The sequence below is a fragment of the Ostrea edulis genome, chromosome 6 (assembly GCF_947568905.1).
Source record: "Ostrea edulis chromosome 6, xbOstEdul1.1, whole genome shotgun sequence".
NCBI lineage: Eukaryota > Metazoa > Mollusca > Bivalvia > Ostreida > Ostreidae > Ostrea > Ostrea edulis.
The window spans coordinates 2,686,666-2,704,525 of NC_079169.1; the positions used below are offsets into that span (position 1 = coordinate 2,686,666).

At 35.4% G+C, this 17,860-nt stretch overlaps 1 protein-coding gene across 2 annotated transcripts in view; it reads right to left on the reverse strand.

The window, feature by feature from the left end:
• The window catches only part of LOC125646211 (DNA mismatch repair protein Msh6-like), a 44,207-nt gene that overhangs the window by 15,916 nt on the left and 10,431 nt on the right, over positions 1 to 17,860 (reverse strand). For both annotated transcript variants that reach the window (XM_056141242.1, XM_048872397.2), the window contains exons 6-15: positions 15,696 to 15,811; positions 13,878 to 14,132; positions 12,237 to 12,319; positions 7,728 to 7,815; positions 7,492 to 7,551; positions 7,206 to 7,280; positions 6,838 to 6,973; positions 5,001 to 5,143; positions 1,513 to 1,581; positions 1,322 to 1,393 (exon numbers count right to left, since the gene is read on the reverse strand). In XM_056141242.1, the coding sequence (XP_055997217.1) occupies positions 1,322 to 1,393; positions 1,513 to 1,581; positions 5,001 to 5,143; positions 6,838 to 6,973; positions 7,206 to 7,280; positions 7,492 to 7,551; positions 7,728 to 7,815; positions 12,237 to 12,319; positions 13,878 to 14,132; positions 15,696 to 15,811 (1,097 nt within the window). The remainder of the gene's footprint in view (positions 1 to 1,321; positions 1,394 to 1,512; positions 1,582 to 5,000; positions 5,144 to 6,837; positions 6,974 to 7,205; positions 7,281 to 7,491; positions 7,552 to 7,727; positions 7,816 to 12,236; positions 12,320 to 13,877; positions 14,133 to 15,695; positions 15,812 to 17,860) is intronic.

Consider the following 17,860-nt stretch of genomic DNA (forward strand, 5'->3'; position numbering starts at 1 on the left):
TAATGTAATCTTATTTCTTCTACAGGAAATCGAGTTTAACAAAACATGCAATAATAAGAGCAAACATGTCACTCAATATTTAACCTAATAGATCCAAATATGTTACAGACTTTTACTCATGGTATTTTGTACATAATGCAGTATCTGATCAGATTAGGGCTGTTCCAGAAATGATCAAATGGGGGGGTCGGGTGGCAAATGATATTTTTTTGTGTGGGTAGTCGTATTTTTTCATATTTTAATTGGTCCGTGGTGGGATTGTTAATAAAATATTTATTATGGGTAGTGGGTAGTTTCTATTGTTTTATTTTGTGCCATGTGGGTGTTGAGTTTTCAGAATATTTTTATTGTCGCTCTTGTCGTGTTGGTTACAAAACGTCGGAGGAAAAATTGAAAACGTGCTTTCGAAATGCTGCTTTCGAAATCGAAAGTAACATAGAACTATTCGAGTTGTCGCTCTTTGCAGCGCATAACTTTTCCATTCCGGCACTCTTCAAATTAGAGGTGCGTTTAATAGGGTCCCTTTGGACGTGATGGCGGCGAACTCTGTTCTGTAGATTATTACACAGTTTACAGTGCATCGATTTTGGGAATATTTTGAAACCAATAGGTATTCCGTTTTCTAATAAAAATAGGCAAACCTTAGTTGATTTATACGAGGGTACCGATGCGTTATATTTATCAGTCGGTGTGATGGTGATATAGAGGCCTCCAGGCGCGGGCTCCATTAGAAGACGAACGATTCGTGGAAAAACATATCCATACCCATTTCATGATAATGGCATCGTTTGGACTCCCAATCTTTCCAACATTCCCGTCATAGATGCCTTTGATTGTTGATGTGACATCGTTTCTTCAGAACTACTGTGATACAATGTCGCACAGGCATTACCGCGTCATTGACTAGAATGTTTGTCCCGAAAACCTCGTGAGATTTGTTCCGTTTTCATTTTTAAAAATATTTTTGTGGTGGGTCTGGTTAGTTTTTTTTTTTTTTATTATTAGATGGGTCATTGTAAAATGAGTTTATTAATTTGATGGGTCATGGGGTAATTTTTTTTTTTTTTTTTATGGGTGCTTGGTATATACAAAAGGTGCCTCCCCCCCCCCCCCCCCCCCCCCCCCCATGTATTTATTTCTGGAATAGCCCTTAGGTAAAAAATGATCAAAACTTGGAAAAAAACAAAAACAGTAATTAATTAAAGTTGTGCTGAAATGTGTATCATCATGCCGTTCTACAGAGAAGTCCTCTTTGTCCTATAATCATTTACTGTCCTTGTTCACTAATTCAATAAGTAGAATTTTAACAGAGTGGCCTTACCTGTACAGGTGTAAAGTGAGCAATCAGTGTCCTTAATCTCGAGCAGTACCTATCATCTGTAAATTGTCCAAGCTGTGAACAAAATACACTATACTTGTAATAATTGTAACCAAATCCGGTTTGACAATATTTTTGTATAGAAAAGTTACACTACATGTACATTTAAAACATTTTTTCAGACCTTCATTTACCTGGAATTTTCCAATAGTTGTGTCAACGAAACATACTCCATAGATGCTCTGTCCAAACTGCCCAGTGTCCTGCAGGAAATAACCATCAACAACTATTACATATATTGATATTTTGATTCTAGAACCCCCCCCCCCCCCCCCCCCCCCCCCCCCCCCCCCATTTCACTAGACTATACAGATAACTTGTTTTTCAGTTAACATAAACATCAATTCTCTCAGAAACAGACTAGTGTGTTCAATAAAATGGACTTAATCTAGTATGGGTCTAATTTGGTCCCTTAGGGCTATATTGGCTAATTTTCTTTAAAAAGTTTATTTTGATAGAGTACATGCATAGCAAAATGCTGGTCATCCTACATTGTACATGCATATGACATCATAAATGTAAGAAGATTGTCAGATTTTCTATATTTTGAAAATAAAGTTCACAATTTTATAGGATTTTCCTTCTCACAAATGTACAAAGACTGAATTATATACAAAAATTTGTACTTGGTAGAAAATTAACCATGTGCATGAAGTCTTGATATTTTAGAAATTTGAAACAAATGTTAAATGCATGTATGACATTTTTATTATAAAAAAAACAATGGCAGATGATAAAATGTGTCATTTCTGATGTCAAAGTACAAAAACTACACGTATCATGAAATTGTTCAGAAATATTTTGTGACACAAAAATTGAATGTTGGAGAAAAATGGAGGTAAACTCTGTTAAGATTTTAGATGAACTTTGAAGGGACCAAATTCTGTGGAGCACCTAAATCCATGGTAATCAACACTTGACTACCACACAAACAGGTATTTTCTGCCGTTGTCCATTTTTGTGAAATTCTGCGAATAGGAATAATCGGTAAAAATTACAATGGCATAATACAAATACATGAACACAGGTACATATACATAATGCAACTGCAGAAATTGGAAACGCAGAATATAATTTGCTGCCATTTACAGATCAAATCGCAAAACTTTCCAAGCGCAGAAAATACCCATTATACTGTCGTTACTGAGAAGTCACTGGTTTGTAGGAAAACCATGTTCTGTGTGAGATAAACAAGAAAACAAGAAAAAGTTAAACAAGGAAAACCATGTTCTGTGTGAGTTAAACAAGAAAACAAGAAAAAGTTAAACAAGGAAAACCATGTTCTGTGTGAGTTAAACAAGAAAACAAGAAAAAGTTAAACAAGGAAAACCATGTTCTGTATGAGTTAAACAAGGAAACAAGAAAAAGTTAAACAAGGAAAACCATGTTCTGTATGAGTTAAACAAGGAAACAAGAAAAAGTTAAACAAGGAAAACCATGTTCTGTGTGAGTTAAACAAGAAAACAAGAAAAAGTTAAACAAGGAAAACCATGTTCTGTGTGAGTTAAACAAGAAAACAAGAAAAAGTTAAACAAGGAAAACCATGTTCTGTGTGAGTTAAACAAGAAAACAAGAAAAAGTTAAACAAGGAAAACCATGTTCTGTGTGAGTTAAACAAGAAAACAAGAAAAAGTTAAACAAGGAAAACCATGTTCTGTGTGAGTTAAACAAGAAAACAAGAAAAAGTTAAACAAGGAAAACCATGTTCTGTATGAGTTAAACAAGGAAACAAGAAAAAGTTAAACAAGGAAAACCATGTTCTGTGTGAGTTAAACAAGAAAACAAGAAAAAGTTAAACAAGGAAAACCATGTTCTGTGTGAGTTAAACAAGAAAACAAGAAAAAGTTAAACAAGGAAAACCATGTTCTGTGTGAGTTAAACAAGGAACCTCAAACCGTCTTTTGCCATACAGTTTAGTACAAGTGTATGGCTTTACAAGGTACAGTGGAACCCCGTTATTACGTTCCCCCTTTATTACGTTAGTCCGCATATTACGTTGGAATTTCAAAGCACAAAACCATTTCTTAACAAACCTATATAAAATAGACCTCGTTGTCCTAAAATGCCGGGACTCGGTATTACGTTGTAAAAATTCCGACAAAAACGTAATAAACCCCTAATTATTCAATAGTGATTCTCAAAATAATAAGCCATTCACACCTTGACTGCCTGAGGCAGTCACCACGTAAATTTCCTGGTCTGTTTTGGGATTAGAGACGCTTGACTGATCACGCTTCGATAGATCTAGCGACATCAATACAGGTGAATACCCCGTATAGAAGCCAGTGATAAACAATTAAATAATGTTTATTTAGAAATTGTACTCTATGAAATTTACTTCATTTTTCATATTTTGATAATCAAAGAAATAATTTCTCAACCACCTGCGTGTTCAGCATAGTGTGATTACCTTCGCTATTAAAACTCTATTCACGGACAGCTTTGGTACCAAACAAGAAAGACAAAATTTATCGTAGCAATGTTACAACCGCTTGGGTAACTGCTTGGACATAGGTGACTAAAGGTGTTCAATTAAAAAAAATTGTTCGTTGTTTGGACATGCAGCTTGGGTGTTCGTAAATCTCGTCCATACATACACCAATCTATCGGCCGATTCGTGCACGGCATTTACCTCAGTGAATATTGTAAAATCCCTTGATGCACACGTGATTTTAGTGCCATCATTTAGCGTTATAAATGAAATCTTAGTGCATCATTATATCTTTTTATGTGGATTGCGCTTAAATTGTTCTCCGTGCATGTTTATCGTTGGTGAGAAGTGTGCAAGTGTTGGGTATCGTGTGCGTTTTGTGTCTATAGTTTTGTTGTTTTTTGGGTGGGATTTTTTTTATTGTGTTGTGTATTGTGTAATTAGAGAACTTAATAAAAACGATGTTTTGTTATTTTTTAATACGAATGTTGAATACGAACGGGAACGAGTTATTGAGAGAAATATACATGAACGCATTGTTTTAATGTTGAACAAAATGGCGGTCCAAACGAATGCAGAAAAAGCAACGTTTATCAAAACATCCTTATGTATCCTACACCGAAATAAAGAAAAGGGATAAGAACATGAAGAATTACGGACATTAAAGATAAGATGTAAATAAAACAAGGTATCATATTCTTTTAAACAAAGAAACAGTAAAGATATATTCACACACCCCTTCACGGAGTACCAACGGACGATATACAATTTCCAAATGATATTTTTAACGGATTTAACTGGGAACGTTTATTACGTTGCTCCCGGTATTACGTTATTTTATCGTGACAAAATGGAAAACGTAATAACGGGGTTCCACTGTATAACGAACCCGCAGACCGAAGTGTTTGTTGAGGATGGTAGACTTGAACTAGTTCCTGGATGTATGGTCTCTTGAGAATTTTTTACTTGTATGGATACGTCACCATTGCCGGTGAAGGGTGCAAAATTTAGGTCTAATCTCGCGCTTATGGCCTTTGAGCAGAGAGGGATCTTTATCATGCCACACCTGCTGTGACACAGGGCCTCGATTTCTGCGGTCTCATCTGAAGGACCGCTGCATTAAGTCAACTCTTACAACAAGCAAGGGGTACTGAGGACCTATTCTTAAATTACAATAAACGTGATAACCACCTTCTCACAGAGAGCCAGCAGATAACTACTAGAGGCCTCAGTAATGTCACCGTCCATCATGTTAAACGTCTTGGTTCCCTGGGTAGTGATTCGACAGATCTCCCTCTTTACCACTTTGTCAAATTTTGTTGCAGGAACTCCCACTGCAAGACAAAGATGCATATTCATGTTTAACAAATACTGAGTGACATTCCTACCCATGTAATGGAAAATTGTTTACAATGCAAACTGTAAACTAGAAAGTTGACCACTGTTTAATGGAATAATGCCCTGGATGAAATAATGTATGCACTGAATATTTGAAAATGACATTCTAGTATTAGCTTAGCCTTAATGACAATATTGGTTAAAGATCAGAGCATATGTTCATTTTACATAAAGACTGGGCTTCCGCCACTGTATCACAAAATCTGTCTCCAAAAATTTGAAATTAGAATTGATTTCTTGGACTCTATCAATGACTACAGTAATTCTTAATACACTGACAGTCATCAACCTTTCTTATCAAGTACCGTACAAGAATTCCATATCTTTTTTCTGAATGACCTTGACCTTCATCCAAAAGACCTACAAGTTCTAAGTTATTGGCACCAATGCCAAATGATTTTTTCCAATTTTGACGCTACATTAGCAAACATTCAAGTCTCTGTAAACAGAAGCTCGTAATTCCCTTTGTGTGATACAGTGTATGAGTTAACTAATTCATTCACTTCCTCTTAAACAGAAAATTGAGGTTAATACAATGGCGCTCATTTGTAAAATTGTAAACAATGAATACTTATTCCATTTTTTTTTTAAATGTACAGTAACTGTTTATCTAGTGTTCATTTTCAAACAAATGCCATTTGTTGACATTACTTTAAGAAAATTCCCAATTTGTTTTATTTTGACAATATATTGCCCAGTTATATGGGTATCAGTAGCATGCATTCACATACAGTAAAAAGAAAACATTGGGTCACATTATACAGCATGCAGTAAGGTAAAGTTACATGTTACATAATGATTGTTTCTAGTATGATGCTTGTCTTACACAGATCAAGTTCAGATAATATTTCTAACATTGAAAGAGAACAAAGCAAACAAATTGCAATTCGTACAGGCATTCTCCTACAAACAGATTTTTTATGAAATCCCTGCGTTACGTTAGAGCTTTTGACACAAAAATTCTTTAACACACAGATCTTTATGAAATCCCTGCATTACATTAGAGCTTTTGACACGAGGAATCTCTAACAGATTTATCACTCTGTTACGTTCCAGCTTTAGACATGAGGATTCTCTAACAGATTTATCTCTCCGTTACGTTCCAGCTTTAGACATGAGGATTCTCTAACAGATTTATCTCTTTGTTACATTCCAGCTTTAGACATGAGGATTCTCTAACAGATTTATCTCTTTGTTACATTCCAGCTTTAGACATGAGGATTCTCTAACAGATTTATCTCTCTGTTACGTTCCAGATCTAGACACAAGGATTCTCTAACAGATTTATTTCTCCGTTACGTTCCAGCTTTAGACAAGAGGATTCTCTAACAGATTTATCTCTCCGTTACGTTCCAGCTTTAGACATGAGGATTCTCTAACAGATTTATCTCTCCGTTACGTTCCAGCTTTAGACATGAGGATTCTCTAACAGATTTATTTCTCCGTTACGTTCCAGCTCTAGACACGAGGATTCTCTAACAGATTTATCTCTCTGTTACGTTCCAGCTTTTGACATGAGGATTCTCTAACATATTTAACTCTCCATTACATTCTAGCTTAAGACACGAGGATTCTCTAACAGATTTATCTCTCCGTTACGTCCAAGCTTTAGACATGAGAAGCTGCTTACTGTTTTTGACTCTCTCTGTCATCATGTCTGGGGTCTCTGTCTGTTCTATCCGGGCCACCTTGTACCCCTTCGCTATCAGTGCGTCTGCATATCTACTGTATGCTATCTCAGGGAAGCCTGAATGGGCATGATCTCCCTACAAGTATCACCACAATTCTTTAAAAAGTTGTCTTTTTAATATATACATGCATTACATAAGTATGGCTACAGTGCTTTACTGTAAGAGTATGTTCTGTGTTCAGTGAATTGACTAGTAGGTACATGCTGAAAAATGTGTCTTCTTATATAAATATGAATTCTCTGCATTTGATTAATAATCGACTGTACACAGGAACATGTAGCTGAATAACAGACTAATTATAACTTACTTTCATGTAAATTAATCCGAGTTCATTCACACCAACAGCTGCATCCATATGAAACAACTCGTAAAATTTGCCCATCTGGAATTAAATACATTGCAACTGTTCTGCATTAAACCAAAAGAATTTTCTGAAATAACCCACTTCCTAGTCTTTAAATAAAGTGAATATGAAAAATAGAACAGAATTTAACATATTTTGAATGTAAGTATTAAATAAAATGAAAATAAGATATGGTGTTAAATGTACATTTTCCAATTTCTTGAAGTTCTAAATTATGCCAAAATTATACCTTAAAAAATAGTACAGCATCAAAATGTTTGGATTTCAATTCCCACCACTGTCTCATGGCCTACAAAAATCGAAACCGAGGTTATCATAATATTCACTGTGAGAATTTTACCAAAAGTCAGGACAATTCTATTACAGGTAGCATTCAAAAAAACTTGTACCCTGATCAATATTGAGATACTTAAAAGCATTCCCTCTGTTTCTAATAGCAGAAACAAAGATTAGAAAAATCTTTACCGGTGTCTGTTGTCTCAGGAAGGAATCCGGCAAATACAGAGTTTTAGGATCATACTCTTCATGGTCCTTATTTCGCTTCTTTGCATCCCTGTAGTAGTAAAAAAAATTTAAATGTGGACACATCTCATTTAAAAACACTCAACTCCAAATCTTATTGCAGCATGTCAAATAATCAATTTCTAGTCCCATAATAATTATATCACTCTAGGATGTTCATGTTCCTTCAAAAACTAAACTTCTTTTCAAAATTTTGTTTTAATCTAACTTACCATTCTCAAACATGATACTGATTTAAATTTCCTGTGTGTTAATACAAACCAGATCAAATTGTCTCTGGAAATGAGTGGATGTGTTCCCGAGTTATTGAGGATGGAAATGAGTGGGTGTGTTCTTGAGTTGTAAGGGTTGATTCTTCAGTTATAAGGGTGGAAATGAGTGGGTGTGTTCTAGAGTTGCGAGAGTGGAAATGAGTGGGGAGTGTTCTTGAGTTGTGAGGGTGGAAATGAGTGGGTGTGTTCTTGAGTTGTGAGGGTGGAAATGAGTGGGTGTATTCTTCAGTTATGAGGGTTGAAATGAGTGGGTGTGTTCTAGATTTACGAGAGTGGAAATGAATGGGTGTGTTCTTGATTTGTGAGGGTGGAAATGAGTGGGTGTGTTCTTGATTTGTGAGGGTGGAAATGAGTGGGTGTGTTCTTGAGTTATGAAGGTGGAAATGAGTGGGTGTGTTCTAGAGTTACGAGAGTGGAAATGAGTGGGTGTGTTCTTGAGTTGTGAGGGTGGAAATGAGTGGGTGTGTTCTAGAGTTACGAGAATGGAAATGAGTGGGTGTGATCTTCAGTTATGAGGGTGGAAATGAGTTGGTGTGTCAGATGACAAAGTATATATCTCATCCAAAAAGGATCAATCTACCAGGACCTTCTGTTCTCTAAAACTGGGGTCAATAGACGGCCCTATTCCCAAAACAAAAACAAGATGTGTTTGTGAAACACAAATGTCCCCGATAATGGCCAATTCCAAAGATGACAAAGGTCACAAAGACAAATATCTTGGTAGCAAAAGAAAGATCTTGTCACATTAAATGCTCATGTGCAATATGAAAACTCTAATATTTATCATTTAGAAGTTATGAACAATGTCAAATTTTTTAAAAGTAGGTCAGATGCCAAGGTCAAAAGGTTTAGTACCTACAGAAAGGTCTTGTCACAAGGAATACTCATGTGAAATATCAAAGTTCTAGCACTTACTATTCAAAAGTTGTTAGTAAGGTTAAAGTTTTCAAAAAGTATGGCAAACTTCAAGGTCAAGGTCACAAGATCAAAAACGTTGGTACCCACGGAAAGGTCTTGTCAAAAAGAATACTCATGTGAAATATCAAAGTTCTAGCACTTACAGTTCAAAAGTTATTAGCAAGGTTAAAGGTTCAGACAGAATGACAGAATTAAAGAATAACAGGCAGGACAAAAACAATATGCCCCCCGATCTTCAATCTCAGGGGCATAAAAACACATTATTCATAACATTAAAGGACATTTTTCTAAATGCATAATAGTGTCAATTCTAATTTATAAATACTTTAAAAATATGAAGTAATGCTTCATATGATATGTTTGTTTACTGTTTATTGATGAATCAATGTTTGCTTTCATAACTCCTAACAACTTGTGTGCATTCCCAACCTTAACAAAATGTTAGGGCTGTTCCAGAAATGATCAAATGGGGGGGTCGGGCGGCAAACGATATTTTTTTGTATGGGTGGTCGTATTTTTTCATATTTTAATTGATCCGTGGTTGGACTGTTAAAAAAATATTTATTATGGGTAGTGGGTAGTTTCTATTGTTTTATTTTGTGCCATGTGGGTGTTGAGTTTTCAGAATATTTTTATTGTCGCTCTTGTCGTGTTGGTTACAAAACGTGGGAGGGAAAATTGAAAACGTGCTTTTGAAATGCTGCTTTCGAAATCGGAAATCGGAAGTAACATAGAACTATTCGAGTTGTCGCTCTTTGCAGCGCATAACTTTCCATTACGGCACTCTTCAAATTAGAGGCGCGTTTAATAGGGTCCCTTTGGACGTGATGGCGGCGAACTCTGTTCTGTACATTATTACAGTTTACAGTGCATCGATTTTGGGAATATTTTGAAACCAATAGGTATTCCGTTTTCTAATAAAAATAGGCAAACCTTAGTTGATTTATACGAGGGTACCGATGCGTTATATTTATCAGTCGGTGTGATGGTGATATAGAGGCCTCCGGGCGCGGGCTCCATTAGAAGACGAACGATTCGTGGAAAAACATATCCATACCCATTTCATGATAATGGCATCGTTTGGACTCCCAATCTTTCCAACATTCCCGCCATAGATGCCTTTGATTGTTGATGTGACATCGTTTCTTCAGAACTACTGTGATACAATGTCGCACAGGCATTACCGCGTCATTGACTAGAATGTTTGTCCCGAAAACCTCGCGAGATTTGTTCCGTTTTCATTTTTAAAAATATTTTTGTGGTAGGTCTGGTTAGTTTGTTTTTTTTATTAGATGGGTCATTGTAAAATGAGTTTATTAATTTGATGGGTCATGGGGTAATTTTTTATTTTTTTTTATGGGTGCTTGGTATATACAAAAGGTGCCTCCCGACCCCCCCATGTATTTATTTCTGGAATAGCCCTTACTGCTTTTCCCTATTCCCATGGCTCTGTCTCCAGTCCCAATTTATTGAGTGGCAGTTCCATCCATAGTAAAACACCTCCTAGCTATCCCAGATTCCAGTGTATGTGAAGACAACTAAACTACGCTTTACAAAATTGCTTTCCACTTCAATTTGCATACTGCATTACCCGTTTGAAATATTCAAACTGTATTAGGAATACAGGTAGGAACACTCAAAACTATATATCTTATATTTTCGGATGGTGTGATATTCATTTTCGGATTCGTGATATTCATTATCGGATTGTGTGATATTCATTTTCGGATTGTGTGATATTCATTTTCGGATTGGTGATATTCATTTTCGGATTGTGTGATATTCATTTTCGGATTGGTGATATAGTGGAACCCCGTTATTACGTTTTCCATTTTGTCACGATAAAATAACGTAATACCGGGGGCAACGTAATAAACGTTCCCAGTTAAATCCGTTAAAAATATCATTTGGAAATTGTATATCGTCCGTTGGTACTCCGTGAAGGGGTGTGTGAATATATCTTTACTGTTTCTTTGTTTAAAAGACTATGATACTTTGTTTTATTTACATCTTATCTTTAATGTCCGTAATTCTTCATGTTCTTATCCCTTTTCTTTATTTCGGTGTAGGATACATAAGGATGTTTTGATAAACGTTGCTTTTTCTGCATTCGTTTGGACCGCCATTTTGTTCAACTTTAAAACAATGCGTTCATGTAAATTTCTCTCAATAACTCGTTCCGGTTCGTATTCAACATTCGTATTTAAAAAATAACAAAACATCGTTTTTATTAAGTTCTCTAATTACACAATACACAACACAATAAAAAAAATCCTGCCCAAAAAACAACAAAACTATAGACACAAAACGCACACGATACCCAACACTTACACACTTCTCACCAACGATAAACACGGAGAACAATTTAAGCGCAATCCACATAAAAAAAAATATATAATGATGCACGAAGATTTCATTTATAACGCTAAATGATGGCACTAAAATCACGTGCGCATCAAGGGATTTTAAATATTCACCGAGGTAAATGCTGTGCACGAATCGGCCGATAGATTGGTGTATGTATGGACGAGATTTACGAACACCCAAGCTGCATGTCGAAACAACGAACAATTTTTTTAATTGAACACCTTTAATCACCTATGTCCAAGCAGTTACCCAAGCGGTTGTAACATTGCTACGATAAATCTTGTCTTTCTTGTTTGGTACCAAAGCTTTCCGTGAATAGAGTTTTAATATCGAAGGTAATCACACTATGCTGAGCTGAACACGCAGGCGGTTGAGAAATTATTTCTTTGATTATCAAAATATGAAAAATGAAGTAAATTTCATAGAGTACAATTTCTAAATAAACATTATTTAATTGTTTATCACTGGCTTCTATACGGGGTATTCACTTGTATTGATGTCGCTAGATCTATCGAAGCGTGATCAGTCAAGCGTCTCTAATCCCCAAACAGACCAGGAAATTTAGGTGGTGACTGCCTCAGGCAGTCAAGGTGTGAATGGCTTATTATTTTGAGAATCACTATTGAATAATTAGGGGTTTATTACGTTTTTGTCGGAATTTTTACAACGTAATACCGAGTCCCGGCATTTTAGGACAACGTAATAACGAGGTCTATTTTATATAGGTTTGTTAAGAAATGGTTTTGTGCTTTGAAATTCCAACGTAATATGCGGACTAACGTAATAAAGGGGGAACGTAATAACGGGGTTCCACTGTATTCATTTTCGGATTGTGTGATATTCATTTTCGGATTGTGTGATATTGAACTGTGATGTCTCATACAACATGTCTTACTTAATCTTATCTGGCTGTAGGAAGTCCAGCTTGAGATGAGGAAAGTTTGATTCTTGCTCTGGTCCACGAACAGGTTTGATGTCCTATCAAATAAAGAAAACTAATTTCAATTTTTATGCTCTCTTGCAACATATCAAGAATTTTTATTCACTTTATTGTGTATGTAGTTATCTTAATGAGAATCAAATTTTAGCAGCTTTGGCAGCAGAACAAGAGCACTAAGGGTTTAAAACTAACTTGAAAACTTTGGTAGCCATGTGGGCTACTGAACCTTGCAATTATAGGGGCCCACATCAAAATTTAGTCACCCACTGACTAGAATACCTTTTATTTGAAAAGTATTTTCATGTTTTGTTATGCTGTTTGGTTTATATGACATGCACTGGCAACAAACAATCGGGACCCTGTGACATTTGATGACATTACAGAAAAGAGATTCACGGTGAATACGATAAGACAAAAAGATAACGGAAGTTTGAAATCATGGAAGACCAACCGACCACGACACCCCATGCCCCGTGCATGCAACGAGCATGTTTCCCAGCCTTTTCCCTGAAGAAGGGGTATCAAGTATTAACTCACAATACGAATAAGTTACATCTGCTTTCGTGTTTTCTAGCCAGTCGATTGGTCTTCCATCATTCCAACAACTTCTGTTGTTTTTTTGTCTTATCGTAATCACCCTGATACTCATTTCTGTCTGTATTTTTTGTTTCTTGGGTTCACTCACCCCATTTATAAATCGCCACATTGTTGGTAATTCAAAATCACTTAAGACGCTTTACAGAGAAGTGATTCTTAAAGTTAATTATGAAGAGCTTCGCAGATCACAAACTTTTTCTCAAGGAAAAAAAAATGATCTGACGAAATTGAAAAGCAAACATTTATTTCGTAAATTTTCTAATCGCCATGTGGGCAACTTGAACCGTAATTTCAATTCGCCCACTCGGAAATTTAGTCGCAAATGGTGAGTGGGCGACTGTTAATTTCAAACCCTGGCACTAATTTACATTGTTATACTTTCGTGTAAATTAGACAAGTTCATTTGGTTTAAAAACATTTGTTAAAAAGTTCTGTTACCACACTGCGTGCATAAACTCCACGCTCCTGGTAACATTATAAAAATTGTTAACTGTGCTGAATGTTTGCACATACAGTTCATCGTTTAGAATACTGTAAATGGGGAAATGACTGCGGTGGTTTTAATTTCGCTATGTTTGCGGTCAGGGATTTTTCCGGGAAATTAAAACAACCGCAATCAATTTGCAAGTGGGACACAATACATTTTGAACAGTTACCAGTTATCAAAATAAAACAGTTAGTATTATAATAAAACATAGCATGTTCGGCAAGGTAACATGTGAAATTGTCATCCCTTGAAAAACTATTGTGACCTCGACTTCACCTCAGCCAACAATGGTTTTTTGTGGAGTAACAATTTCATTTGTTACTCTTCAAAACCTGTAATCTTTTTAGTTGCGCAAAAAATATGAAATCCTCCATCTATCCATTATCCTGCATAAATGAAGCGCTCAAATAATGATTACACCAAATTGTGTATCAGCTCCGACTACGCCAAATTCTAAATACGCCACAACAAATACACACACACAAATCACCCAGTACATAGATATGTATAACCTGATCACTGGCAGCAAATGATGCCAGTTTGGATTTTGTCTTTACACCAACTAATGGAGTAGAGGAGGACGGCCGGCTCGTGGATGGGGAAGACAAATTCGTGGACGGAGAAGACAAATTCGTGGGAGGAGAAACTGCTTCTTTTGCTGGATCTTCGTCAGAATCAGCGTTCCCTCCTTTACTCGGTCGCCATGGTTTTGTGTTCTTTTCTGGTTTCTTTCTCTTCTTAGAGGGTGCCTCTGACTTTTTGGATTTCTACATAGATGTAATCAAAGATTGAGAACTAACAAGTATGTAAAGCATCATCAACAAGTTAATCATAGCCACTTAACAGGTACATTCGTGATTAATAACATACACATTTCTCTATAAGAGTGTGTCAGGTACTTGTGGGATTTCTACTAATCAGATCATCAGACTTTTCCTTCCTTGTCTGTGTGACTGTTGTTTAAGTACGGTACTTCATTATTGAAATAATGGTTGAACTCCTAGCCCAGACTGATTAAAATGATGTTCAAACCCCTAGCTAGCTGCCAGACTGATTACAATGATGGTCAAACTCCTAGCTAGCTGCCAGACTGATTAAAATGATGGTCAAACTCCAAGCTAGCTGCCAGACTGATTAAAATGGCCTGTTTCATAAAGAGGTGACTGGTTTATTGAAAATTCGTTAAATTGCTGATATGTTTTGCCATTTTCACAATATAACAACTATCCAGAGTGTATCATTAGTGACATTACATGACATCTGGTATTTTAATGCCTATTAATTTCATAATCATTTACCAAATTAACAATTAATTTTTTTTAAGTTAATAATGCAGTAACTAAGACTGCAAAAAACACACGTGTAGTAACTTTTGGCATATACAGTCAATACTTTTTATATTTTCTGTCAGTCTGCATGTCCATTCAGATCATTACTGTGGATTCCTGATCTTACGAGAGTACTTATAATCATGAAATGACTCAGACATCAAATCACGAGAACACAATGTCACAAGTGCTCTGTTGATCAAGAGAATTTGCATTTTAGCAATATAAAAATAAAAGCGAGTACTCTGATTTCGCGTGTGATGCTTATCGTGAAATTACGCTATAATAAATCCCTCACATATAGTTAGGAATTTAGAGTAATTAAAATATGTAAAAGTTACGACTGATACACCATGAACTTCTGATCTAGTTAACAGTTATCACAGACGGTCTAATTAAAACGTACTCACAAACTTCCAGTCATTTGTATGATATTATGTAGAACATTTGGGGTGGGGGTGGGGGATTTCTATGTTGTTAACAGGGAACATAATAAAAGTGGCCGATGTCTGGTTTTCAGGGGCGGCTAGGATTTTAAGAATATCTGTGTAAAAAATATATACAAGAATCTGACTAGGATTAAGGGGGGGTTACTCTACATTTATTTCACTTTGACAGGTTTTCAATCATTTGCAAAGGAAACCCTTTCTTCTTAGCAATCAATAAAAAACCTAATAAACAAATCCAAAGAATTTTATTTGTTTTCATTGTTTGTTTGCTTTCTTATGGGGGGGGGGGGGGGGGGGGGGGGGGGGGAGAGGAGGTCAGTTTGGTATAAATCTTCATATACCATTAACAGACAAGTAGGTAAAATAATAAGCTTAAAGAACTGAAATATCAAATTCCCACTACTTTGTGAAAATAGAGGAATGTCAAAAGTACCAACAATGGATGCTCCAAAGCCCAACATGGAATGCCATTGAACTTCATTGTCAGGGATAGCAAATTTTATATTTTTAGAATTTTATTTATATTTATATCAAACAATGGACAAGAGCAAACCTTGACAGGAGAATCTACTTCTGATACAGATTCTGGTTCTGAAATATCATCTTCATTAACACCACTACTGGCCTCGTCATCTGATGACTCCTCCGAGTGAGGCTTGAATTCATCATCTGTTGATAAGAGTCACCTATCATTATCCCGATTAAATAACTACATCTCAATATCTTGCTTCTATAACTACATCTCAATATCTCACTCTTATAATGACATCTCAATATCTCACTCCTATCATTACATCTCAATATCTCGCCTATAATGATATCATAATATCTCATATAACTACATCTCAATATCTCACTCCTATAATGACATCTCAATATCTCACTCCTATCATTACATCTAGATATCTCGCTCTTATTATTACATCATAATATCTCTTCTATAATGACATCACAATATCTCACTTCTATAATTACACATCTCAATATCTCCATATATACACCTCATGCAATATCTCTCCAATATCTACATCTCAATATCTCTAATATCTACATCTCAATATCTCTCCGATATCTACACCTCAAATATCTCTCCAATATCTACACCTCAATATCTCTCCAATATCTACACCTCAATATCTCTCCAATATCTACACCTTAATATCTCTCCAATATCTACACCTCAATATCTCTCCAATATCTACATCTCAATATCTCTAATATCTACATCTCAATATCTCTCCGATATCTACACCTCAAATATCTCTCCAATATCTACACCTCAATATCTCTCCAATATCTACACCTCAATATCTCTCCAATATCTACACCTCAATATCTCTCCAATATCTACCTTTCATCATTTTTCTAATAGCTATCTCTTATTACCTTTCTATAGCTACCTCTCGATATCTTATCCATAATTATCTTGGAATATCTATCCTATAGATAACTAACAGAGAATATTTCCTTTGTAGTAAGGCTTAATAGAATGAATATCTGTCCTACAGTTAACAGAGAATATTTCCTTCATAGCAAGGCTTAATAGAATGAATATCTGTCCTATAGATAACTAACAGAGAATATTTCCTTCATAGCAAAGTTTAATAGAATGAATATCTGTCCTATAGATAACTAACAGAGAATATTTCCTTCGTAGTAAGGCTTAATAGAATGAATATCTGTCATATAGATAACAGAGAATATTTCCTTCATAACAAGGCTTAATAGAATGAATATCTATTCTATAGTTAACTAACAGGGAATATTTCCTCCATAGTAAGGCTTAATTGAGTGAATGCTATAGAAATCAGAGCTCCAGATAAGGTGCGTAAGAGTGTAAATACTCATTAATTTTGACCAAATACGCATTTAAGTTGAAAATCAGGTGTACAATTACACATTAGCGAATGTAAATATGCTTCGCAATCCTAAAGTAATGCATACGTATGATAGAATAATATAAGTACGTATTATCTATTCATAAGAATTGAGGTTACCTCAGCGCATGATCTTACATGAAATATAATCTCTGTGAAAAACGTTTGATGACAATGACAATTTTGAAAGATCGATGGCTTAGAGATAACTCAAAACAACTGTATTATGTATATAAGCCTAATTGTTATTATACTTCTTTCTTAAAGAGGTAGAATGCGGTCGAAAGCACAGGAAAAAAACTTGTATTATCAATTGTAGACAATTGATTGCTGCTTCATGGCACAGAAAATGTCATCGGACAAACGATACTTCTTCCGTTAAACTTTAAGTTTTTTACTGAAAGGCCGCTCCTGCAGCATTGTCTCACCAACTATCTAAAAGCATTTGCGAGAATGAGAGTCACCCATTTATTTTCCGACTTCCGTCACACATGCACTCGTTTTACACAGGTGGAGGAAAACCAATTCTTGGTTAACAGTACAAGGTAAGGGTAATCCAGCCATAATTTGCAGTGAAAACAAAGTGCAAATAATATATATGAGCAGAATTAGGTGCATCTAACTTTTTAAAAATACTATAGAAAGACACAAAATCTTTTGACTTTGAAACTGATATTTTTTGGTCAAAAATGCTTTTGATTTCTCAGTTATCACAGTTTAATTTATAGTATATGACAAATAGTTTTGTTTGTTTGTTTGGTGTTTATGAAATTTATTCAATACTGTATAATAAAAATTTGTATACTTACAGGTGAAAATCTTTTGTAGTTCTTTTTATCAT